The sequence below is a fragment of the Pangasianodon hypophthalmus genome, chromosome 24 (genome assembly GCF_027358585.1).
Source record: "Pangasianodon hypophthalmus isolate fPanHyp1 chromosome 24, fPanHyp1.pri, whole genome shotgun sequence".
Lineage (NCBI taxonomy): Eukaryota > Metazoa > Chordata > Actinopteri > Siluriformes > Pangasiidae > Pangasianodon > Pangasianodon hypophthalmus.
In genome coordinates, this window is record NC_069733.1 from 1441882 (window position 1) to 1469581 (window position 27700).

At 37.3% G+C, this 27700-nt stretch overlaps 2 protein-coding genes across 5 annotated transcripts in view; one reads left to right on the forward strand and one right to left on the reverse strand.

Moving 5' to 3' along the window:
* tchp (trichoplein, keratin filament binding) overlaps window positions 1-27700 on the reverse strand; it is a 46575-nt gene that overhangs the window by 17048 nt on the left and 1827 nt on the right. The window contains exons 2-8 of one of the 3 annotated variants that reach the window (XM_026911379.3): window positions 26415-26456; window positions 25891-25952; window positions 24515-25699; window positions 15070-15136; window positions 1953-2096; window positions 1764-1840; window positions 493-615 (exon numbers count right to left, since the gene is read on the reverse strand). The gene's annotated coding sequence lies outside the window, so the exon portion shown is untranslated. Of the gene's footprint in view, window positions 1-492; window positions 645-1763; window positions 1841-1952; window positions 2097-15069; window positions 15137-17769; window positions 17925-24514; window positions 25700-25890; window positions 25953-26414; window positions 26457-27700 lie in introns of those variants that run through there. The other 2 variants (XM_026911382.3, XM_053228843.1) reach the window with 2 other exon arrangements.
* Window positions 140-21860, forward strand: trpv4 (transient receptor potential cation channel, subfamily V, member 4). Of its 2 annotated transcripts, XM_026911377.3 has the most exons (18): window positions 140-331; window positions 1870-1931; window positions 7233-7331; window positions 7669-8042; window positions 9334-9512; window positions 11355-11507; window positions 13039-13179; window positions 14243-14541; window positions 14953-15132; window positions 15916-16074; window positions 16152-16244; window positions 16880-16953; window positions 17053-17218; window positions 17793-17859; window positions 17961-18268; window positions 18488-18615; window positions 20276-20391; window positions 21261-21860. In XM_026911377.3, the coding sequence occupies exons 3-18, from the start codon at window positions 7323-7325 to the stop codon at window positions 21377-21379; spliced, it is 2565 nt and encodes an 854-aa protein (XP_026767178.1). In that variant the 5' UTR covers window positions 140-331; window positions 1870-1931; window positions 7233-7322; the 3' UTR covers window positions 21380-21860. The 2 variants fall into 2 exon arrangements, with proteins under 2 accessions (XP_026767178.1, XP_026767179.1); XM_026911378.3 differs by lacking the exon at window positions 1870-1931.

A 27700-nucleotide genomic window follows, 5' to 3' on the forward strand; every position in this document is an offset into this window, starting at 1 on the left:
CTTTGTCTTAACGCGCTTCAGCACAGCTCTGTCAGTGCATGCTAGCAGTTTAGCCGGCTGAGTGAGTGCTGAGTGTGGAGTTGCTTTGCATCTGAGGGGCGGTGAAAGGGAGGAAACACCCAGCGCCTGAGGCTCCTGAAGCTCTCCCACTTCCAGCCCTGCTTCATCAGCCGCTCCGTCAAACACAGCAGCTCTTACCTGATCTGCTGGAGCTCTGAGACCCGCCATTACAGCGGATTTAACCGAAATCGAACGTTCGCGAGGATTTTTGGCGGGAAAACAAACTTTTTTTTTTTTTTTTAAATCAATCGAGCGCGCGCGATTCAATCAGGTAAGTCAGAGCTCTGTTTTATTCCCATTATTAATGTTTACTTTCTGCATCTGCCCATGAACGAGCATCAAGAGACATTTCAAGCCATTCTGTGTCTTTATATGAAGTTTACATCAAGACAAATCAGAATTAGTTTCAAAACAAACTTACTATTCACCTACCTGTGGAATGCCGAGGGTCACATCCGGGTGTTTTGTTTTGTTTTGTTTTGTTTTGTTCCTCCCTCGCGCACTTGTGTCATCACTGGGATCTGCAGACACGCTTCCTTCACGTGGAGACTAATACTGTGTAAATAATCGTGTCCTTCATTTGTCTTAGGTGATGAATAACAATCCACACACATGCACACACACACACACACACTTGTCATACTATCCTTCTGATCTTTTAGCTAATTAACTTCAATCTAACTAATCTTTAGATCTCAGAACTAATCTTAATCTCAGTAGCCAAAATAAAACTTTTGGTTCTTTTATTATCATATATATATATAAATATAAATATATATATATATATATATATGCATATATTTTAATGAAAGGTGCAGTTGGGGACCAGCAGCCATATGGTGAAAACTGTCAGATATTCCTATCCTTGTGGAGATATAAAAACATGCCCCCACACACTCAGGGTCCCACACTGCACATGTACACAAGAATACGCAATTTCCAAATGTACTTCAGTGTAGGTCACAATTTCACAACACACTATTACAGAAATCCGACCACTAACACAAACCACTGAAACTGACACATCAAACATGTGAATGTTCTTCAGCCTAGATCACTGTTAAACAAAACACACTATCACAGAAATCACACAACTAACACTAACCATCGGGACTGACACATCGAACCTTGTGGCACACTTCCCATATTTCTCTTAGTCAGCACTTTATCACTTGCTCATCAGTTTTGTCTGCTCACAATCAGGACTGTTGGACGTTCTCCACTTCAGGTGCTTATTCATGTTCTAGCGATTTGTCCTGCACAAGAGCTGCTGCTCGCTTTATTCAGTTCAGCTCTATGCAAAATGCAGGGATGGTATTTATCAGTGAAATGGGAATTTATTTCATTTTAAATCATATTCATTTTTGATGCCCTGAGATGGATGGGCTTCCCATTCGGGATGAGTTCTCCCACAGCGCTCGGTGTTCCCGGGATAGACTTCGGATCAGCCACGACTCTGACCAGGGTGAAGCACGTACTGAAGATGACTGAATGAATTATTTCTGATTGTTTAGATTATTTCATCCTTGTTAATCAAGGATGTCACGGAACGTTATTTAGCTCTGTTTAAGTTTCCCTGGTTTAAACAGTGACTATGAAATGTGCACACTGGTGTGTCCATGTTCTTAGACTACCTGACTCACTCTTTATAATACTCACAAGTTGATTTTAAATGAAGTGCATTAGCTATCTACATGAGTTACCTTAGATGGAGTAGGGTTGCAGTGGAGAAGAGCGGAGAACATTTGTGTTTCGCTTCGGGAAAAACTTTTCTGTACAGCTGTAAGTAAAAGACGTTATTGTTTTCAGTGTATCAGAATCCCTCATCGTCAATGACCGACAGAGGCTGATCGTCAAGAACAACATAGTGGGTAAGAGTTATTTTCACTCACCTAGCATTGTCTGTAGATATTTTTTCTCACCTAGACAGCATTTGTAGCTGAATGTTGACAAATCCCCACAGCCACACTCCAAAATCTAGTGGAAAGCCTTCCCAGAAGAGTGGAGCTTATCATAACAGCAAAGGGGGAATAAATCTGGAATGAGATGTTCAACAAGCACATATGGGTGTGATGGTCAGGGGTGCACATACTTTTGGCCATATAATGAATCTTCAAATTTATATAGTATTGCCAATTATATGATATAATACCAAATATAAACCAAATATAAGATTAATTAGTACATTAATAAAAAAAAAAACATCATGGGTTCCTTTTGGGAACTGCTGATCTAAGGAACATAGCACTAGTTATCTCAAGATGCCGAGAAATTTCTCTTTTGTTTTTTCTCGCCTTGACAATTGTAAAGCAAATCACAGGACTTCCTACAACTACAACAAACACACTACAACTTGTGTAAAATATTATGACTAGTTTATGAATATAAAAGCCCTAATGAAGGTGGCACAGTGTCATGTTTGGAAGTCGTTACTGCAGGAGCTGATATGCAAATTAAGGCTGTGATATGTAAACGAACCCCTTTAACCAGTTCCTGAACGTGTGCGTGTGTGTTATTTATTCTCATCACCACATTGTTTTATTCTTCACCAGTGAGGGTTTTAGTGGATCACAGTATGATGCTGTGATTGTATCATGCAGTAATTCCCTCATGTCAGGCTTCTCAATTATAAAGTATATTAGATCAGAACTAAGCTGCTAAACTGCTAAGCAAGGGCTTTCCACAAACCGATGGATCCGTAATATACTATATTTATTCATTTATTTTATTCATTTAAATTTACTGATTTATTTAATATTCGCAGCACAGGGCTGAGTGCTTGGGGGTTAAGGCTTAAAAACACTCCTGAGATTTGAACCCACAACCTTCCAGTGACTAGAACAGAACTAAGCACCAGGCTACCAGCCTGATTATTATTATTAAAATTATTGTCTTAGTTAGTTATTTGTTTGTTTATATTTGTTCTGTTTATTTATTTATTCACTGTTTATTCTATTTAGTCTTAGTTAGTTATTTGTTTGTTTATATTTTCTGTTTATTTATTTATTTATTCACTGTTTATTCTATTTATTTTTTTAAATTATTTAATTGTTTCTATGTATTTACTTATTTATGTTCTATTTATTTGTTTGTTAGTTTAGTTCTGTTTATTCAGTTGATTTGTTTAATTCTGTTCATTCTATTTGTTTATTTATTTATTATTGATTTTATTTATTTATGTATTATTTGTTTGTTTGGTTATTTCTTATTTAGTCCATAGTTGGTTTTGTTCCAACTCTTTTTGTTTTTCTCTCGTACTTCTGCTATGCTCTAATGTGTATAACTCTAAAGGGTATAAAAAAAAAAGGGGGGGGGGGGGGGGGAGTCTTTTTTTTTTTTTTTTAAAGTTTTTTTTTTTTATACCCTTTAGAGTTATATGATTATGTTTATGAAATGCTTGGGAAAGTTATTCAATTTACACAGCTACACTACTTATAAACATTTTTCACACTGACATAATTGCTGAGCACTTTTATCACAGTAAAATATTATGTTTAAGAAAATATAAAATTGTTACAATTATTTCTCAGTTTGAATGAACTGTTTAGTTTGCCAGAGTTTTTAGTTTTTTTCTGATACTGACACATGCGACGCTTCTTTAGATTCGTCCAGGATAATTAAGCGGCGGTCTTTATGCTTTATCTCTGTAACACAAATGCTGCTGAAACATCCCTAATATAATCAGTATGCTCCTTTTGATTCATGAATAAATCATCAATTGCGTTCAGTTCAGAGTTTCGGCCGTATTGAGAGCTGAGATTTGGTGTGAAACCAGAGGAAGTCTGATCTGTCTATTACTGCTTATCAGTCAAATAGGAAGAATAATATTCTCGTATTGTCTACAAGCTTCCTGCAAAATACTGACACTCTCAACACTCTTTATCATTTTTAAGATGAACACCATGACACCTTGGGACACCGGATCATGTTCGTCTTAGAGTGAGCACACCATAATAACAATAATACTATTAACCTCAAATAATTCCTAGCAGTAATTAGTAGAAATTATAGGGTTACTGCTTTATAAATTCACAGTGCATTACTGTAATTATATGCTTAATCGGCAAAAAGCTGAATCTTTATTTAGAGACTAAACTGATCTTAATAAATTATTTTTAAAAAATTAACCATAAACAGATTAAAAAAAAAAAAAAAAACATGTATCGCACCTCATGTTTAATTGTCACACATTACTAAAGGAAAGATAGCATGTGGGTTCTTATTTACACATTATTTAACAATGCTTTTAGGAATCAGTGCAACTGGAGGCGCCCTGCACTGCATCTGATGAGAAGACTGGGCTTGTGCGTCACACTGCAGCTTATTAAAGTCAGGAGATGAAGCAGAAAGCACATCTGTTATTAATAATCCAGCTTAGATCGCTAGTTTGATGTGAGGCACACAAATTGAGGTTACATAAATAAATGCTAGGATATGGTTGAATTTGTCGCTTTAGTCAGGTTAACATATTGCATTTCGCGTAATATTTTCATGAGTGTTTTTATCTGCCAGGTTTACAGTTCTGATTTACAGTTCTGATTTGACAGTTGACCTGTCATGTGATCAGTTACTTACTGAGCAGCTACATTGTGTTTGTTTTACATGAGTGTTTTAGGCGTCCAGGTCATGTGACATGAACACAATCACAATGTGAAAGTGTAGTGTGGGACCTTTTACATCTGAGAACTTGTTTGAGTGAAACAAATGTTACATAAAGTTCTGGAGGAGCTGGCTTTGCTGGTACATCTTCCTAATGGGCGATGATTTATAGATAAATTAAGCCAGTGAATCACTTCAGGCCTTGAGATTCAATGCTTCCTGCATGCCATTTGAGATATAAGTGATGGGCTCACTCAGATACTCTGGGCCAACACCATGTTGAGCTTTATAGAGCAGCATCAGTAGAAGACTTTCCCGTGTTAGAAAACGTAAATTCACAGATTTACCTCTGTTACAAAGGACTGACACTGGAGACTTCACCATATCAACAATTACAGATTTGCCTTTGTTAAAAACACATTTTTAATCTGTTTATTAGCCTTATAGTATTCTGGAGTGTCCACCGTACAAGTCTGTGTTTAAATTGTTACTTAAATAACGTACTAGAATGAGTGCGTGAATAGAAACCTGCGAAAATAAGAATGGGCCTAGTAGAGAAGCTTGTGTCACCTTCGTTTGAATGGAAAATTTGCTGAGTATATTTGTATTTTGATTGGATTTCAATCAGATATTCCAACCTTTCGAGCTTGATCTTATGATCTTTGTCAAATCCTGCACTAAGATCAAGAAGTTTGAGCAGAACCACAGCCCTGGTAGGAGGACAGTAATACAGTAATACAGTAAGGCTTAAATCCTGAATGTATACGATTCTTGTTTAATTACCTTAGCTGTTTGGATATTATTTAATAATGCCTGACTTGAGATTTTAACATAGTCTTGGCTTTAAATCAAAGTGCCTTATTCCAGGTCAGCTCAGTGGCAGACAAAACCGAGAACAAGATTTTTAGTGATGCATGAGAGATATGGTAGCATGTGTGTTTGCAATTAAATGTTATGTTAATTAATATACAGTGACTATAATATAACAAGATTTGACCAGATTTACTTGACATTGTTTATCAGATGTTTCTAAGAGTACTTGTTAAACAGGCTTTCATCGTTAGGTGGTTGGAACGGGCTGAAGGCAAGCACAAACAAGATTAGCGGTGTGTTTTTAGACGAATGTGGTTCAAACCAGGTGATTTGTGAATCATTTGTGAAGCTTGTATAAAACCACAGAATTAGCAGTGACAGGGTTTGCTCAATGAGATGTGTATCATGTTGTCTCTGAGGTCTTTGTGATTGTTTGGGAACCTGGGAAGAGAATAGGAATGTTGGGATGAGTCATGACTTGTCCAGGAAGTTGGAGCCTCAGAGAAAGGAGCTTAAGCAATATGAAAAACTTCAGCAGCAGGGAAGTTTAGATGATGGGGTATCGGTGATTCATAGCTCAACTAGCATTAATGTGATGCAGCACCATTGTGTTAAACATGACGTAATGGGGAATTTGTTCCGTAATTGGGCTTTTTTTGATTAGACACCAGTAGGTATGTGCCAGTATTATTTTAATGTCTTGAAGATTTTCTAGCCTTTTAGTGTGATTCATTCATTCATGAAGCTCTCATGAGATGGCTTTCAAAAATACTACTACATACAGTACTGTGCAAAAGTCTTACGCACTTTTTGTTTAGTACAAATTTTGTTACAGATGTTTATTTTACAACTTATGTATCATTGAGTCAGTACAAAAACAAAAAAATTAACTGTTACAGAAAAAAATGTATGTCAGTAACATATTACATAACAGACCACTTTTCAGAAAAAAAAAATAAAAACATAATGAAGGCAGCTGGAGTTCACTACAGCAAAAAAAAAAAAAAAAAAAAAAAGGGGTGTGGGGTGAGAGAGAGAGAGAGAGAGAGAGTCTCCAGTCTCCAGAGTCTCCACATTCTCCAAGATGCTCAGTAAAACTTACCAGATAATTTCCTTACACAACTGCACAAATGTATCTGAGACTACTGGTGTAGTTTAAAAAAAAAAGAAAAAAGAGAGAACCAAAGGTTGTCACGCCAAATATTGACTTTGCTTAGTTCATTACTTGTTACTGTTCTTTATAGTATTTTTTATGTAGAAACATTTCATTTCATTATTTTTGAAGGCATCTTTGCTTTACAGCATTTCTTTGCATGTGCCTCAGACTTTTGCACAGTACTGTATTAGTTTTTCATATAAAACCTAATTGATCTCTTTTTGATACTGTGTAACAGCATAAAATAACAAAGTGCTGACACTGGAGACTTCTTCCATAAATGTTAAATAAATGTCTCTGTTCAGATAACTGTTACTACAGAACATGCACATTAATATAAACCTGTGATTTGAAGCTGCCCTACTGTCAATTCAGCGGCGCTGTGGCATAAGACGACACGTAACAGCATATAAAATAAGCACAACAGCCTTGCAGGTCTATACTCCCCTTTAAATGGAATCAGACTTTTTCTCAGACAAACTGGCCCAAAATGTTTGTTACGTATTCTGTCCTTTCATAGTGAACATCTGGGGTGATGTGTTCTTGCAACAAAAAAGGTTCAGACGGTTTTTAACTGATTGATGTTTGGTTGCTGTTTTTCCAGCTTAGTCCAGGTCTCTGAGCGAGAGCGAGGCCTCCTCCCTTTAGCCGACCCACGTGAAGAAGAATTTGGCAGTAACATACTACCCGAGAGATGAATGAGGTAAGGAATAGTATGTGTGTGTGTGTGTGTGTGAGAGAGAGAGAGACTGCTTTCCAACAGAAACAGGGATCTTTTTTAAAACTACTTCAGCATCCCATCCAACTGCTCTTATCTCTATTATGTCTTATAAGTTTGGTGCCTTAATTAGTTATTTGTTATTTATTACAAACAACCGTGTGTTCTATTTAAGACATGTATTTGTTTTGGTTTGCCTCCATGTTTTATATTTCTTTGGTACTGTAAGTATACAGATGTGTAGAGGTTTATAATTAGGCAGCATTATATAGCGTTATGTAATTAGGTTTATTTGGTTCTCTTCTGTTCAATTCCCTCCTAGGTTTCCTCCACATTATTAAAGCGTTGTCGCCTGGTCAGGGCTGAGACTGACCCCGTTTCCAATGCTCAAAACTCTTCCAGTCAGGATGCTTCAGGGGACAAAGAATCCGCCTTCCCTCTCTCCTCAGTGGCCGGCCTCCTAGATGTAGAGGATAACAGTCCTACTGCTGCCACCCGAACAGAGACCAAGCCGAATCGTCGCAGGTTTCATGGAGCCTTCAAGAAGGGCAACCCCATGGACCTGCTTGAGTCCTCTATCTATGAGACTCCAGTGACCACAGGACCCAAACAGGCCCCCATGGACTCACTTTTCGATTATGGCACGTGTCGCGCTGCTAATAACCAAAAATGGCGCAGGAAGAAGCTTGCTCGAGGGTGAGGATTAAAAAAGGGGTTATTCAGTCATAGTTATGGACAGGTCAAGATATATCATGTGAAGGTCTGTGAAGGTTTGCAATTATCCAGATAATTCAGGTTGTGTAGTAGTATACGAACTTTCAAAAGGCACCTCACACTCACTGCAAACAGTATCAGGCTTGCAAGGCAGATGGGAATGCAGCATAGTAAAGTGGATATTTGGAAAATGCAAAAGTCTTTAGGGTACAGAGATTTTACACATTAGGAAAATAACACCAGTCAACTCAGCAGTTCTCAAAATTCTCTCCCAAGTGTTGCAGAAAGATACACTACTGTATGTTGCCGACTAAGTCCAAGTCACTTAAAAAAGGGTAACAGTTTTGGCTTGTGGATGATATTTTAATAAAAACACATGAACACACAATACCACAGATTTAAGCACGTGATTCTTTTGTTTATAGATTAGAGAAATCCAATGCACCTCCCTAGTCTTGCATTGCAATAATGCAAGAGAAGACGCAATGTATAATTAGAAACAAAGTTTTTTTGATGTACCTTAATGCAGTAATGTCGTCAGAGTGAATAGGGCATTACGGTGCCAAAGCACTGTGTGGTAATATAATCTTTATTCTCTGTCATCTCGATTTGTAATTCAGATCTGCTTCCTCTCTGAACCCTCAGAAGACAAATAGCTGTAATTATATCATGTGAATTGGATTCTCCCAAATGAAATGTATTTTGAGGCATCAAAGATACCAGTATGATGCATTTGGTCTTGTGTAGAGGTGGTAGTTCTCCAGCAGCATGGTTAGAGTTACACAGTTTAAAAGAGTAAATCAGTGAATATGCGACTGTTCTGGGGGGCTGAAGCTACACTGCAGTCCTTGTGATGTAGGTGCGGCCTGTGTGTTGTTGTTTCCTTGCAAGCTGTTGAGGTAATGTTTATACAATTTGGTTGTGTTTTTTCCTCCTCATACACAGGTCTATTGATGACATGAAGCTGCTCAGTTACTGACTAGCATCCATTTAGGACTGAATTATGACTGTTTGTGACTTTTGCATCGTGTGCTAGTGTCTAAAAATCTAATTGGGAAAAGAGGAAACTCTTAGTTTCAGCCCTCACCACCTGAAGTGACTCAGATTATGTGTTTTAATCAGGCAACTGTTTATTTTAGGACACCAGATTTGGGAAGCATCAATTCTTTTGTCTGTTTCTGAAGTTCCCTATCTGAAAATTAGTATTCACCAGATTACTCACATTGTTTCTGCTGAACCGTGTTTTATCATGACTCTAAATTTCCCCTCCCAGGACCACAGAGAACGTAGCGACATGTGATGAGACCAGCTCGGACCCTCCGAGGGTGCTGAAGGTGTTTAATCGTGCACTGCTTTTCGATGCTGTGTCTCGAGCTGACCCGGATGCTCTGGACGGTCTGCTGGAGTTCCTGCAGAGCCACAACAAGAGACTGACGGACGAGGAGTTCAGAGGTGAAGCACAACTTTAATCATCAACGTTAATACACCTACAAAGTGACCTGTATGGCCAATGAGTATAAAATAAGCCAATATGGCTTATGAGTTTATAACCCGAGATGATCCAGGGGGTGTGGTCAGGGCCGGAGTGGGAACAGGACAGAAACGGGAAGCAGGAAGTGTGCAGAAATCAGGGAGTACTCAGAAGACAGGAAATGTCTAAGATATGAACATAGTCAAACTGTAGACAGTGTGTATGTGGTGTTAAAGCTTACATGGGAAGGCCAAATAATTAATTAATTATAAATTTCATGATCTTTAATATCAGCACTTTTGGCTTTATGAACTTTTTTGCATGTTTAACAGATGAGATACGACCTGCAGTATTATATCTAGAAGGAACTACCATCCTGTCTTATCACTGTCCTTTTCATTCCTGTTTCAGTCTGTAAGTTATATCAGGAAGAGGAAAACTGATATCACTGTGTCCCAATAAAGCTCTGCTTTCTGCCTTAAAGGATTGTGGGAACATATCAGAGTGGAGTGAGAAGTCACAGCAAACTGTCTCTCTGCTCTGAATTCACACACACACACACACACACACACACACACACGTTCTGGCATTCATCCTGGAAGAGTCAACATTGGAAGCACCACTCTGACCTTTTAGACCAGATGTTAAGAGGCCCCTCTTACAGATTTATGGATTTAAGCAGAATAAACATGCTACAATCTAAAATGTAATAATGGACAAAAATTATTTTTAGAATGCCTGAACACACATTTTTATCTGTTTAAATATAGATTATCTTCCTGACACAGCTTCATTCATAGCTCAGATTCACAATTTAATACAAATTCTAAAATTAAACTAAATACTGGTTTAGAAAACAGATTATAAAACTCAGTTACTGACTGCCGGCGATTCACGCATAACGATTCAGCATTGTTATTAAGTTCCAGTCATTTCCCATGTGCTCCTTTAAACCGAGATTAACACTGTAGGATTTTCAGCCTGATTTCGCTGTCAAGGACAGAAATGGCACATCGTAAAAGAATTCTTTGGAGATCTTAGAACCCAAGGTAATGTGCTCACTGGCTGCAGATTGAGTGCCACCGTGACCAAAGTCTGATGACGACAATGATCTGCAGTGAGAGAAATTTTTGAAAAAATTCTGTGTATTAGCGCTGCTCTGACGCTCGTTTAGAATCCACCAATAGGTAGCAGCAAATGCATCAGGCAGCTACAGATATGCTAGTGGTGATAGACCAACAAAACATGCTAATGAACAAAAAAAAATCACCTATTACCTCAAGCTCACTTTGACGAACACTTGTGTTTATGCGAGCCTGTCATCTGCACAAGCTGATTTCGGAATCATGCTGATTGATGACGTAAACAGAATATAGTCATTTTCTTAAATCGCAGGTCTATATTTCGAAGATCCTCGTCATATATTCTGACATGGAGGACACACATTTTCACACATTCTAAATTATATAGAAATAGAATTTGGTCAAAATTTTGTTGGGATTTTAAAAGATGGCTGTAAGAACACAGTGTAAAATTGATGTATGTTTCTTCTCCATTGCACATTTTCAGGAAGAATTTGGAAATGTGTATCAGTGTCCTCCAAACTCCTATAATCATAATGATTAACTTTCATATTTACTGTGGAACAACAAATTAACTCATTGTATGCAGAAATGTATAACAGAACAACTGCTAATGTACCAGTGGGATCCACCTCGTTGTTACAGAGCACTTAAAAGGAAGAGAATGAAGGTTTAAAAGAAGAAAATCAGACTAGTAATATGTACACATCTTGTCTGACTGTTCTGTGTGTTTCTGTGTAGAGCTATCCACAGGGAAAACGTGTCTTCTCAAAGCTCTGCTGAATTTATATGGTGGGAGGAACGACACCATCCCGCTGGTGCTGGACATCGCTGAGCAGACAGGAAACCTGCACGAGTTCGTCAACACGCCCTTCAGGGACCTCTACTACCGTGGTAAGGAGTGAGCACACAGGACTTTGCACACAGCCTCTGCTAACTATAGTATAAAACTTCCAGCTAATAATAAAGTAAAATAAAAAAGTTTAAATCCGCTGAAAGCAGTATGTACAGGGTGTGGTGAGGCCACACCTCCTTCACTGATACTGACAGCTGCAAAAGCCACGCCTACTTGTTTAAATTTCTGACAGGTCAGTAAGGAATAAAGCACTCGCTGTGGTGCTGTTACAGTAAAATAATCAGTACAAACACTCTAGACTCCTTCCATAAATGTTGAATGTCTCCTTACAGAAAACTTCACCATATCAACAATTGCACAATATAAACCTGTGATTAGCTGCACTACTGTCAGAGCTGCTGTTATAGAAAATTAATCAACACCTTCTGACCAATCAGAATCCAGAATCCAACAGCAGCCTGATAGTGTTTAGAGTGAATCCTGGCCATTCTGTGAGAATTTAAAGGGGTTCACGTATAAATGCCACGCTGGCATTTTATTGCTCAGATGTGTGTGTGTCTGTGTGTGTGTGTGTGGCAGGGTTGAGGGTTTGTGAAAGAGCTGCAGTGTCTTTAGTCTCCACCCTGCACTAATTTAAACAGCACACACACACACACACACACATACATACACACACGTCTGTGTGTTTCATGGTGCGCCTGCCAGGCCCAAACCCCAGAGTTTCCAAGTGACACACCCAGTCTGATGATGTCACTTCCCTTCCTCAGATTCAGGTCCATTCATTCAGTTTTAGAAAGTGTACATGATCAGTGAGAAGTGTATATCAGTGTATATCAGTGTATATCAGCAATCAGTCCATACTCGAATGACACCACAGTGCTGTTGAATTCTGATTGGTCAGAAGGTGTTGATTAATTATCTATAACAGCAGCTCTGACAGTAGTGCAGCTGCAAACCACAGGTTTATATTAATGCTCTCTTTATTGTTTCTATAGCAACAGAAATTTATGCATCGTCTTATTAAGTTCAAGACAGAGGAAAAATGATCTCATTTTGCCTTCACTCAAGTGATGTTTGCTACATGAACTGTCAGGAAACAGAACCTCCCCAGAATGCATTGCAAATCATTTAATTTTTAAAGAGGCAGTTATATAATGGATATGGAGGAGAGTTTGCAGTCTTTGCTTGGCTCGTTAATCGCAAAATGTGTCCATATCGCTCTCATTTCCTGTCATCTGTTCATCAGCATGAAAACATACACTAGGCTTACAGTACGTCACACAGTGTCACATGGTATTGGATGTTAGTACTGGAGCATTTTTTTTTTTTTTTTTTTTTTTTACAAGTATGAATACAAATACAAGTAAATAAGCACAGTATTGGACCAATTCCAGATGCAGTGTAGGTATCCATGCATCTCTATTATCTTATTTAGTATTATCTCTTGGTCAATTGTAAAGATGCCCTAGTCATTTATGGTTTTCACTGTTAGTTGTTGTTTCCACTGTTTTTTGTGTTTATTGTTATCTACTGGTGGTGTTTGTTTACAGTGTGTTGTGTGTGCTGTAGGTCAGACGGCGCTGCACATTGCCATCGAGCGACGCTGTAAACACTACGCTGAGATGCTGGTGGAGAAAGAAGCTGATGTTCACGCACAGGCTCGGGGACGCTTCTTCCAGCCCCGAGACGAGGGGGGGTATTTTTACTTCGGTGAGGGACACGTTTTGTAAACCTCCATTGTCATCTTTGCTTCTCCGTTTATGAGGAACATCGCCATTGTTTTATGAGGAAGAAAATGAAGAAAAAGCAGGAGGTTGATGAACGAGAGGAGTAAAAGTGCCGTTAACTTCACTGGACACTTAGTGTGATGTGTTACATTTCATTCATATGTGTGTTATGGTAATGATCTACTGTGGTAGAGATAGAGATCAGTACTTCCCTGTAATTAGTAGGAAATGAGATGCAAGAACACTAAGAGTATTATCTTTTCATAGCAAAGGTGGCTAATGTGACTCATAACTATTATATTCAGTTATTATATTTTACCAGAATAAAGCCAGTTAACCAGGAGTGTGTTAATGAACTGTGAGGTGTGTTAGAGCAGTAAAATGTGCAGTGAAAGAGGAGGTACTGGTTTATAGACCTTTAATAACTGAGAAAGAATTGTTCCAGCATGTTGTTAGGTCAGCTATTGGCACGTGAATATTAGGTTATTTTAAAACTCCACCCTTATGGCAGAAGCACAGTTCAGTCTTTCAGGAGCAGTGTGACTTCATGTCCCAAATAAACACAGCGCAGGGAGTGAAAGGTACTTCTGTGCTCGAGTTAAGAGGTTCAATGTGCTGAATGTTTGCTGCCTCCTGCTGGAGGAAGTGTGTTAGTACAGCTGATGTGAGTCACTCTACTGCACACTGTTGAACACTATTCAGCTTTACTAACAAGTAAAGATCTGTGAAAATCAAGCTTTAAAGACAAGGGAAGTGGTGGAAAAACTCCACACCTTTTGGATTTTATACAATCACGCACTTGAAAATGTTTCTTTTTTAAATGGTTCTCTAAAGTTCTTAAACATGTTCTCTGAAGCAGTATCTTAAGATCTTCTTCACCGAGTTTTTGACTGATGTGTGTTGTACTACTCTACATGGAGGTTGAACATAAAATTAGGCCTGTGTCTTTGCTAACATTGTTTTTTGTTAAGTCATGAGCCAGTTAAATCACTTCAAAAGCTTGTCTGTTTTTTTCTGTTTTTGTGTTTGTGTGTGTGTTTATCCAGGTGAGCTCCCGCTCTCGCTGGCCGCCTGCACTAACCAACCCGCCCTGGTGCACTATCTGACCGAGAACAGTCACAAGACAGCAGATCTGCGGCGTCAGGACTCACGAGGCAACACGGCCCTGCATGCGCTCGTGCACGTGGCTGACAACACACGTGAAAACACACGCTTTGTCACTAAGATGTATGACCTGCTGCTTATCAAAAGTGCCAAACTTCACCCAGAATGCAACCTGGAGCAGGTGCTCAATAATGATGGCATGTCACCACTCATGATGGCCGCCAAACTCGGCAAGATCGGGGTGAGTTAAAAAAAAACAACTGATGATTACATCACCCGTGGCATGACAGATTCTAATATATTAATATTGCTTAATAATTGTGCTCCTTGATACAGAGATGGGTGGCTTAAAAAAAAACAAAAAGAATTGCTGATTCACTCATAGGTTCAGTTTTGCATTGTAATATTTTTAGATTTTGTATACGAGTATAGTGAATGATGTAGATGGTTTATAGTAATGTAATAGATGGTTTATAGTGGTATAGTATATTTTGTATAATAGATGGTTTACAGTAGTATATTAAATGGTTTATAGTAGATAGTTTATAGCAGTATAGTAGATGGTTTACAGTTGTAAAGCAGGTGATTTGTGGTAGTATAGTAAACGGTTTATAGTATTATAGTAAATGACTGTGATTTTTCTCTATTGCAGGTTTTCCAGCACATCATTCGGAGAGAAATCAAAGATGATGAGGTGCGTCACCTGTGCAGGAAGTTTAAGGACTGGGCATATGGACCTGTTTACTCGTCGCTTTATGACCTGTCCTACCTTGACACATGCGGCGAGGACGTCTCTGTGCTGGAGATCCTCGTCTACAACAGCAGGATCGAGGTAACTGATGAGAAAGAAAAAGATATATGGGGATGAGATAGAAAAAAATTGAAACTCAGAAGTTAAATGAATAGAAACCCAGTTTGAGGTTTATTTTAGTTTCGTATTTACAGCAGATTTATAAAGACAATAGTGAGCTGAGACTTAAGAGACAGAGGCAGTTGGAGGTTTTTGCAAAGCTTCTTTATTGGTCAGTATTTATAGTCATAATTCATAACCAAGCACAAGCAGACAGGGTCATCATCCACAAGTCTATACTCAGTAGAATTAGGGGATTATTTGAAAAAATTAAGCAGAAGTGAAAGACTAGGGATTATTAAACCTAGACAGATTAGGTGAAAAGAACAATACATTTTTGTAGTTATTTAAAAAGTTATTCATAAGTATTATTAACGTGCATATATATTTAATGAATTAGAGAAAATTGTGTCACCTGAAATTCATCGTCTGAAAATTCTGATAGAAATTAACTACAGACATGTTACCTCTTAGTGGGAAAACTGATACATAGTTTAAAAATATAACTAACATTAAGACAAAACATTTAGGAAATGGGGATCTCAAACATTCAAATGCAGATTTTTTTTTTTTAATTGTAAACTTGCCATAGTTTTGGCACCCCAATACACAATGAATGACCCAAATGCTAGAACTCAAGTTTATAGACTTTACCTTTTGTCTCTTTTTGAGGCACAGGGAAAGATAAAGTGGATAAAAGCAAGGAATTCTGGGAGATTTGATATCTTTTATACTTATATACATGTAATGATACTGCTTGTGCAGAACCGTCATGAGATGTTGGCTGTGGAGCCAATTAACGAACTGCTGAGGGCAAAATGGCAAAAATTTGCTGCCATGACTTTCTACATCAGCGTGGTGTCATACCTCATCACCATGATCATCTTCACACTCGTCGCCTACTACCGTCCTTCAGGAAGCAGGGTGAACACCATAAATACAAACACACTACATGTACACAAATCTGCGCGTGTGTGTTAACGCTTAAAATCCCTCCTCAGCCTCCGTATCCATACGAAACAATGGGAGACAAACTGCGTCTGGCAGGAGAACTCCTCACCCTCGGCTCTGGATTGTTTTTCTTCCTAAGTAATGTGAGTCCCTTTCACACACACTCACAACACTTGGCGTGTTTTTTGGTTTCACAAACCACTCCAGGACTGGATAAGTGATGATAGCTTTAAACATTAAAAATTCTTTAACATTATTAAACATAATTTTACCACCCCACACCACGTGTCTGCTGTCTGAGATTTGTTTCTTTAGTTTCCACTGGAGCCGTTAGGTGGAAGTGCACTATACAAATTCAGTTCAATTCAAATAGTGCTTTTAACAATGGACATCGTCACAAAGCAGCTTTACAAAAATCCAGATATAGATTTAAATTTCTCCCTAAAGAGCAAGCCGGAGGTGATGGTGGCAAGGAAAAACTCCCTGAGACGACATGAGGAGGAAATCTGTTGAGAGGAATCAGACTCAAAAGGGAAACCCATCCTCCCACGATGATAAAGTTCCACTATAAACTACACCTAAAAATGTGTAGAGATGTTAAAATTATGTTTTTGAACTTGTTAGCAATATTAGCCTTGAAGTTCCAGTACAAAACTTAAGAAGTAAACATTAGACACTAAACATGTCTGAATTGATCAACTTAAAATCCTGTAGGGTTTTAATGGCGCCGTTTTTTGTTTTTTTTTTACTGCCACTGAAATGTCTTCCTCTCTTTCAGATAAAGGACCTGTTTCTGAAGAAGTGTCCAGCCGTGAGCTCCTTATTTATAGATGGATCATTTCAATTCCTCTAGTAAGATACAAACAGACACACGCATACATGATAGTACTACGGAAGTATGTGTGTAGTATGTATGGATGTATGTGTATACATGAGTGTATGTGTGTGCAGCTTTGTGTACTCAGTGCTGGTGTTGGTGACGGCGGCTCTGTACTTGGCCGGGGTGCAGGCCTACGTGACAGTGATGGTGTGTGCGCTGGTGTTAGGATGGATGAACACACTTTATTTCACCAGAGGCTTCAAACTCACTGGCACGTACAGCATCATGATCCAGAAGGTACACACACACACACACACACGTACACACAGGTACACACACACAGTCCTTTCAATCATACTCATAATAAATAAATAATTTATGGTGTACAGTGTTTAGTATAAATACTAAAATAATTTTGAGGTAATTCCTTAAATAATGACAATTAGGGTTTTTTTTACATTTAAGTTATACAGTATGATGTTACAATACTTTATATTTTTTCATTATTACTTTTATAACAAATTAAAAGTAATATTTATAATAATTACCCAGGTGACATTTTAGAAAAGTTTATTAGAAATAATTAATATTAACAAGTTTAATAGAAATACTAATAGTTAATTTAATGATTTATTTGGTTAATTTAGTAATGTGCTTATTTAAATTCCATAATGCAATTATTAATTAATCTTGATTTTAATATGAACTGATCACATATTGCAATGTTTCTGTAACAAAGGGCTCCCAGACCAAATGTTGGCCAAGCCTGCAATTCTTTGCTTGATTCATTTTTAAAACTGAGCAAAAATATTCGAGTATTATTTTTGAATGTTGTTGCGGGCACTCACTGTGTTTTATTGTTGGTGTGTAGATTCTGTTTAAAGATCTGTTCCGCTTCCTGCTGGTCTACGTTCTCTTCATGATTGGCTATGCCTCAGGTAAGGATAATAAATATGCATACATATTTCAGTGATATATTACAGTTTTTTCCACAGAGTGCACAAAATCTTATTTTGTTCACTTTTCTCTCCTCTATTAGCTCTGGTGTCTCTGCTCAATCCATGTCCCCCCAACAGCACAGACACCCAGTGGGACATCACAAAAAAGTCATACTGCCGAGACACGGCGGCTTTCAGCACCTTTCTGCTGGACCTGTTCAAGTTGACCATCGGCTTGGGAAACCTGGAAGAAATGGTGCAGGGGATGCAGTACCCCGCGGTCTGCCTTATCCTCGCAGTCACCTACATCGTCCTCTCCTTTGTGCTCCTGCTTAACATGCTGATCGCTCTGATGGGTCAGACCGTCACCAAGGTGTCCAAACAGAGCAAGAAGATCTGGAAGCTGCAGGTAAACTTACACAAAAAGAAAATAGAAGAATCTGGAAACATTACTAATAGGAGCTGTTAATGATCATTTATAGGCAATTGACACAAATTGCCAGTTTATGTCGAAATCTGCTGAATATTTTAGTCTGTTTTAAAGATGTTTCACTTTTGGTTATTTTACTGATGAATACTTTCATTTATAAATTAACTGTCAGACATGGTTTGTCTGTGTCATCTTCAGTGGGCTACAACGATCCTGGACATTGAGCGCTCTTTACCTGTGTGTCTGCGCAAGAAGTTCCGTGTGGGTGAAATGGTGACAGTGGGCAGGAACTGGGATGAGACGCCTGATAAACGCTGGTGCTTCAGGTATGATCAGTTAATAATAATTACAACTGATCAGTAAGGATGTGCATCCACCAAAGCGTTTTCTTCCTGAGGTCATCATAGTTTTTCCAATTGTTTGCAATGGGAGCGCTGAATATTTTAAAAAGCCAGCAGCGTGACAAGGCCCTGAGCTTCTACTCCATGCTTGCCTTTTTTTCTGGTCACCGAGAGTTGAAAAATGTTCAACTTTGGGTAAAATGCAATGCTCGTCACTGTCGCTTTTTACCCAGCCATCCAGTCACAGTGGAGGGGCGGAACAAATACCACACCGACCAACTGTCATATCCTACTTGTACGACTGAACAACAGTGGAGGAGAAATTAATATTGCTGGTCTCCAAGTATCTATGTCTGTACCAGATGACATCCCCAGACTATCACAATATTAATATAAAAAATAATGCATTTCGTTCGCCATGGGTCTACCAGGTACATAGCAGTCAGCTAGACTCAGCCAGTTGATCGGGAAAAATGTCTATATGGCGTAGCTTGCAAACTATCAACAGCAACTTTTCTGTTTACTTCAAATTTCTATATATAAAACGCCTAGAAATCAGAACAAACTAACTGCGAAATTAGATCCTAGTAACACATTACTTCCACGGATATTCCGTATCATAGCAACCAAACACTGAAAAAAACGCTGCGCCTCCACAGAGCTCTCAAGCGGCCCCAGCTGGGCGTATACAGAAGAGCGCCTGGCATTTTCAGCTGGCTAAAAATGCTTTGGTGGACATACGGCCTAATAGTATGACCAAATAACACTTCAGTAAAAGGTTTGTTGACAGAGACAAATTTAACTCCCACCTCCAAAAGGAATCTACCCCTTACACCTAGTGAGGTACATTTAGTATGAATGGATCATATCTTCAATTGTAGAAGCAGCTACATGAAGCTGTGGCTGGAAGGCTGCCGGTGCCTGTCATGGCAGTAACCCCAGGACACTCTGGTGGCCACCAGTAGTGAGGGAAGCCAACAAGTTAAAGAAAGAGGCCTTTCTGAGAAAGCTCGGGCATGACAGGAGTTTGGAAAGGCCATACCTATAAGTTTTCTTGGGAACATCAGGGGATTCCCCAGGAAGGGCTGAAATCTGTGGCTGGGGATCTGACTGACCTTCTCAGCCTGCTTCAACCATAACTCCCACCAGGAAAAGTGGAAGAAAATGAAAGAAAAATGAATGAACATATGCCAAGAAACAACACTGATCAATACTGAAGAGCCAGTTAGACAACTAGCACAGGTTTGACCAAAAAAAACAATGATCACTTCTGACCAGTCAGGTAAACAGTCAGTACTGGCAATTTAATATAACACTGATCAATACTGATTTATCAGTAACAGCCAAAAACAGGTACGACCAGGTATGTGGTGTGATGTATGTAATGAATGCAAGAGTATATTAATTAATGTTTGTTAGCTCTGTGTGTGTCCCAAAAAGGACTGAATGTCCTCATAAATATAGGTTGGTGTCAGTTATCTTCACCTGGTCCTCATAAATGAATCACGTTTTTACATAAATTTCAGCTTTTATTTAAAAATCTGGTAAAAGCATAGCAGTAATTAGCTACAGTCATCATTATGTCAACAAAAGGTTCTCATAAAGATAGAAAATCTAATGTGTGTTTATTTATATTTTCCTCCAGAGTGGATGAGGTGAAGTGGTCAGACTGGAACCACAATCTGGGAATCATTAATGAGGATCCAGGACACAAAGAGCAAAACGAACACATACACAACACCACGAGACGACTACGACGAGGTGGGTTTCACACACAAATTCTTCATTAAAAATTTTTATAAGGTGTTTATACATGGATTCAGTTCCTCTGCTCCAGTCACATCCCTATTAATAGAGAGCACATGCAAAGCATCCTGGACGAACACCCTTTCATTCAGAGCAAGAAACAGTCCAAGCACAGGGCCATCCCACTCCACAATGCCCAGCCACACAAAAACATATGTGCAACCACATCTACTGAGAAAAGCTCATAACCTGGGTGAACTCCAGTTCCAATACTGGTGGAATACCATGATCACAGATATCCAGAAGTTTGTAAACAATTTTGTGCAGGAAGACACAAATGCACTAATAAGCCATGCTTGCTGCCAACAAGCTTAGAAAGTACTACTGTAGAACAAAACACTTAACTGTACGATCACGAAGTTGTGCCTAGTTATGATTCACCAAAAATCTTATACATTTTCTGGATTTTTGTATTTTATTTAAAATGCTTTCATATATACTATTGGATTGCTGTCCATAACACTGCAAAACAGGTACACAAAGCTCTAAAACACCAGGTTTGATTTTAGGGGCACATTAAGCACCTGTGTAAGCTCACTCTAAACACGGAAGATGTTTAAACCTTCATGAACATTTTTATATAAATAAAGCAGCTAAATAAATCACACATGGTGTCATTTAATATAATATCAAGTTTTGAATTAAGTATTATGCCCCATGTCACTCTTTGAGCCACAAGTACCTTCTACTGGAGCCTCTGGGTTCCTTCAGCAGAAATAAATGAACCTGTGATCTTTCAACTGTCTTACAATATAAATAACCTCTTTGCAAAATACACACAGTATTAAACCCGAATGTTATGTCTGTCTGTGTGGGTGTTACAGATCGCTGGTCCACGGTGGTTCCTCGTGTAGTGGAGCTGAATAGAGGCTCCAGATCCAGAGACCATGTGGTGGAGATGATGGAGCCCTTGAAGCACAGAAACAGTTTCAACTCAAGCTAGAACTGGACTGAACCACAGAGCTGTAATGAAATTTAAATTGTTATTTCAATCACTGTAAAACTCCTACATCCACTCCTATCTCCACATATACTGGGGTGAAAATCTAAATGAGCTCTAGTCATGATGCCACAACAATACGGTCAAAAGCATTAATGGCCACACAGAGAAAGAACAGGACCAAAGCAGGACCCGAGCAGGACCAGAGCAGGACCCGAGCAGGACAGGACTATATCATGGCTACACAACAGGGAGGACAAAATTCACAATGATCAATAAATAAAGACAGAACGGGCACTTAAACAAAGACAACACAGTAACAGATGGATTGGGAACAGAACAGATCTAGATCGGACCAAAACAGGACCAGGACACAGAAGACTGGACCAGAACAGGACCAGGAGTCCAAATCCACTCCAATCCCTGTACAGGAGAGGAAGTCCATATCAGCTGAAGTCACTTCATATTGACACCTTTTTTTTTTTTAAACAACACAATGATTTTTTTTTATTGTATAATTATGGGATTAAGTGATGTCATTTTTCAGCATTCTTTCTCAGGGATCCGTCAGACAATCTGGATGTTATTTGGTGATCATAAAAAAGGATAAAGACATCATAAATATGCAGTAAAGAAAAGCCAAAGATAACAGTGATACAAATTAGTATTTGCAAATTTTTCTTCCATTTGCTGCTTTTGAGGAAAGAGAATATTTTCGTGATGTACTTGGTTAAAGTGATTTATTTATGGTGAAATATTAATCAGGTTAAAGAAAAATAACTCTGCCAATAATTATCTGTGGTTCATCATCCAAAATATTATAAATCTGCAACTCTTGTTAACCCGACACATTGTTCACTCTCTTTAGGATTTTTGCAGTCAGACATCCAAGATGTAAAAAAATGTGTGCAACATCAAATGTCAATAAACACCTGTAGAAACGAGGCCTAATTCGCAAACAGCAACGTGTCGTATCAGTTCGGTCCAAATAGCACATTTTTAAATCTTAAACCTGAACATCTGGTCACAAAATGCCTCACAATCACAACATGATTTTTTTCATATTGTTCATTTTTTGCTTGTACATAGTTCTTTTTTTTTATTTATATTGTGTTCTATGTCTGTATAGACTGATATATAAATGAACTTTTTTTTACATTTAGAAAGTCACAAACTTCATTTTTAAGTAAATATAAATGCAATTCAGAATCACATGATATAGTTAGAAATTAAAATGATTGATGTAAAGGCTACTGTGATACAGATTTGTAATTTTTTTGCAGAAGGTTTGTAGGCTGCATGCTATCGGCTAAGGTAGCCTTTTTATTTATGGGACTCCAATAAATAACCACAAGTAGAAATACAATAAATAGGAACAAATTAATGATCTATCATGTTTAATCAAACTTTAGATTTATTACTTATTATTTATTAGGTGGATTTTAATGTGCTGCTAATTTTTTTTTTGACTCCAGAAACAGACTAACTGTTTTAACTTGCAGTGTACAGGCTACTCATTCAGAGTCTAACAAGTGAGAAGTGAAAAATAACTAAAATGACAATATTATTATTTTTACCACAGCTCTGTTGAGTTCTGGATTCAGATTGTGCTAAATAACCTCATTTACGCCCACTGCACTATTTTCTTCAAAGCTTAAAAATTCACAGAACTATATAAAACACACTGGAATATTTTTGGCTGCTGCACAAACTAATAACATCAATTAAGGAAAGTGATGGATGTAATTATTTTAGTTATTGGTTATAATGTGAGTTTCCCAGATCTACATAATTGGAAAAACCATGAAGTAGATTTTTTTTGCTCTTTAGCTGTTATATTAATGAAAAAGATGGTTAAATCTAAGCATTACATCAAAGAGGCGTGACAGGCATTATTCGAACCCACAACTCCGGAGGCGTGAGGCAAAGTGCTAACCACAAAGCCTCTGTACTTCCTTCATTAAAGATATAAAACATTTTCTTGACACTAATTAAATGGCACACATTTGGCCCGAATAATTGAGTCTACACCCAGGAACAATTCCGGACTCATTTGGGGCTGGGGCTTATAATCACAGCTTTGCTTTCACATAGAAGAATTTCTTCCAAACCATGGACTGATTACGCAATTTAAGTTTGCAAAATTATAGGCACTAAGTCCAGATGTTTATTGTTTTATTTTTTAGATTGGGATTAACACTCAAGCGGCAAAGAACTGCACATTTTAGATTCATGGCACCGAATACCTGGAAAATAACAACTCTTTTCCAACCATCACAAAATTTGAAACAGGAAGGAACGTGAGCTCACGCACTTTTTTTTTTTAACTTTATGTTTTATCTGCATTTCAAGCCCTGAAATGTTCAATTCCCAACAGACAAAATAAAGGCAAAATAATAATCGACTGGCGATATATATATATATATATATATATATATACATACACACATACACACATATGTATGTGTGTGTATGCTAGTATACAAAGCGTTGTTCATAAAACAGTCCACCAATCCATAATGAAGTTTGTTCTTATTATTTTTATTATTGATTTGTATGGATTTTGTTGATTAGTTGTTTAGTTGCAGTACTAATACTCAGCTCTATATCTCTATTTAGTTATTTTGCTATTCAGTATGGATACATCAGCTTCACAGAGCAAAACAATACATTATAATCTGCACAGAGTGTTATGAATGAGGACACCTGTAATACAGTAAAGTATATAAATGTGAGTGAATAAACTGAATAAACAGTCAGTGTGACGTAACAGGCGCTCTGCATCATTTAAAAATATGACCGTTAACGGTCGAGGCGGCTCGCGCTACCCAGTGTACCAGCTAAGCTAGTCTTTATAGGTTAACTTTAAAGGTTATTTTAAATATTTCACCAAATATTTCATCAACATAGACTGTCATTAGTGATAATAAAAACATTAATAAAAGATTTCAAGCTACGGACATTCTTCCTAATATAAAAATGCTAACAGTTAGCCTTCACATTTCATTCAGGACAAAAAAACAAATTTAAAAATGCAAAACTTGACTCAGCAGTACAGGGATTAAAATATTACTCTGTTTTCTCAACTTTATAATCAGTGTGAGGTGTAAGGTAACATGTTTTTAATGAATTACTGACCTTTAAATGACAGAGTGAACAGATGGGGTTATGTTTGTTTTGCAGGTTTGGTGTTTTTTTTTTTTTTTTTTTTTCCCTCTTCAGCTCGAGATGACCGCAAGCGTTTATTTATAGAAATCCTCAGAGCGCCCCCTAGTGCTCAACCACAGCATATGCACAATCTGTAGTGACTATTACAATGCTGTATAATCACACACTATTATTCAGAATTCTTCTTCTTCTAGTTAGAAAAAGAATTCTGAATAATAAACAGTAATGTGAATAAATAAATAAATAAATAAATAAACAGCTTGGCCATAGCTATGAGGACACAGCTCTGATGGTTTTGTTTGTCTGAGTGTGCAGTATATACAGAGAGAAAAGGAGGTACAGGGTTTTTTGGAGTATATACAGGGTTTTTTGGAGTATATAAAGGGTTTTTTGGAGTATATAAAGGGTTTTTTGGAGTATATACAGTTTTTTTGGAGTATATAAAGGGTTTTTTGGAGTATATACAGGGTTTTTTGGAGTATATACAGTTTTTTTGGAGTATATAAAGGGTTTTTTGGAGTATATAAAGGGTTTTTTGGAGTATATACAAAGTATTTTTTTGGAGTATATAAAGGGTTTTCTGGAAGACACAAAGGCGCTTGGAGAAAAAAGCTTTCATCCATCTGTTTAAATGTAGAAATTAGAAAAGTTTACATGCACCCTTCCTTTTGAATTATGTATCTTTTTTTCTGGAATAGAGTGTACATTTTGCATAATTTTATTAAATGAAAACAATCCATTTTTATGTAAATATAATATATAAATCCAGGAATATCACATAGGATTTATTAATGGTAAGATCTCTAACAGCATGACCCTAGAAATCTCTTACTTTCTTAGTACCAAGGACAAAATAAAGAAATTTATCTATTTGCACCTGAATATTTTATTGTCTATAACAAACAGACCATAGTTTGAGGTTTAGAGTAAAATTCATGTGCAGAATCCAAAAGCTCCTGCAATTATACAATATCATATCTGTAACAGTGACAATATAAATGTATAAATCTGTCACTGGTCAGTAAATAATATATAATGTATGACATCGTGTACACACATTACCCTGACACTGCTGCGTTATTGACTGACAGAAGAAAATACAACATATGAATACTCCATTTCATCATGTCTCCTCTTGGTTTTCTTCTTAGAGAACTATAGAGCAGAAGAGACATCATTCATAAGTTATATTTCATGACAGTGGTGGAAATAAATATATATAAAAATGTGAATATAAAATGTATAAAATGTGAATTTATTATAGACTTCTTAAAGTTATTAGCCTGTTTGAGTGCTCACCTCAATAACTCAATAACAAAAAAAAAATATTTTTGAAAATAACTTACTATTAGTCTCTTGATTTCTAGTCTTAATTTGAAGAAGGCAGCATCTGGGTAAAGCAGCAACACTGAGAAAAATAGGAAGAGATCAGATCATGTAGGCAAAAGATGCCAAAAAAATTACATTTAGTGTTTTTCCTTTTTTCCATTATTATCTAAAAAATCACCATTTAACCATTATGTTATAATGAATGAATATCTGTTAAATCCAACATATTAAACGTCTCGCACTGTAATTTACATTCATCATCTTCATATTCTAAAGTTCTGAAGGAAATAAAAGAATTCTCAGTAACAAAACCTTGTACCTGCATGGAGAGAAAAACAATTTGTGGGGGGAATTTGCACTTTTCTGAATAATCATTTCACAAAAATAATTACATTTCTTAATTACTAAACCTCTGGTCAGAATTATGATGAATTATTTTTACTGTAAGGTTTTATTGTGAGCCCGGTAATGTGGTGAATAGCCAGACTAATCATTTGGCCAATTATTTTGTAAAGCAATAAATGAGATTATTAACACTTACCCATGACAAGGAGAAACACATGCAGAGCTTCAAACCAAACCACTGTGTATCAGAGAGAGACAAAGAAGAAGCAACATTTCACTCAAACACTGGTTTATCTGTGTGTAGGCGGTGTGGTTACTTATACAGCCAATGACAATTTCTTCAAATAAAATGCCCATAGAGGGAAAACAGATCTCCTTATGATCTCTATAGTTTCTCATTCATTTCACATATGTCTCCTCTTGCCTTTCAGTGAAGATCTCAGCAAATTCACACACAGTTCTCAGAACTAATGTATAATATATATAAGTTCACTACTAAGGTATATTTGGAGAGATCTACAGTATATTTGAAGAAAAGTACACTGGGGTATTTTTAATATGCTAGCATTCGTAACTACAGCAGAGGCGTTGAGGGGGTTTCTTCAGGGGCTTAAGCCGCTGATGTATTGTCAAAAGCCACTGATCATTTTGAAGGTTGAACACGTTTCACTTCACAAATAAATCAGGTTCTATAACTTTTAATTTGTTTTTCCTATACTAGAAATCCATCTGTCCGTGATGAAAAGCAGTGGGAGATTACCACTTACTCCTTTCCTTACACGTTCACTCTGCTCACCGCACTTCTGAAGCCCTGGTTTTATGTGTCGGGTAATTAATTAGCCAGCTGCGTATAATGTACAAATACACTTACATTATTCGGAGCAATGTTGTTGTACCTTTTACGAGCTAGCTATTTTATCTAGATTTGATATAGCCAGCTAGGCAACTGTCTGATGACATCTGTTACTGTGATGTTATCTAGTGTTGGCCAAATCAGTTATTCCTACTTGAGCAAGCTATAACTACAGTAATAGTTAAATCAGAGATTGGTTGGCTAGCTTGTTACACCTCAGCTAATTCATCACTTTGTCCAGATGAATGTTTGTAGTCTTGTAGCACATTGCTTGGACTATGCTTCATATGAGCTAACAGCTTACAATACCAAACACAACATGGTGATTGCTGTTTTATCAGAAATGTTAATATTGCACTTGGTTGCAGTGCTGTGCTTTCACTTTAATGTATTATAGCCTTTATGCTCACTGTTTATACACTGTTAAACACTGACCTGTTTTTATTTAATTACACAAACTACTTTAACCAATTTAACACACCTGATTTAGTTAATTAGGAACATCTGAACATGATATGATAAACTAAAACCAGTTTTTATGATAATAAATATATTAATCTCTTTTAAAAATCATCTGTTTATACAGTTATCGGTAATGTGAATGACTTTATGAATGATGCACATTGATC

Coding starts and splice junctions, on each gene's coding strand:
- trpv4 (XM_026911377.3), top strand. Junction 14,542..14,952: donor CCAAACTCGGCAAGATCGGG/GTGAGTTAAAAA, acceptor TCTCTATTGCAG/GTTTTCCAGCACATCATTCG. Junction 16,954..17,052: donor GGATCATTTCAATTCCTCTA/GTAAGATACAAA, acceptor ATGTGTGTGCAG/CTTTGTGTACTCAGTGCTGG.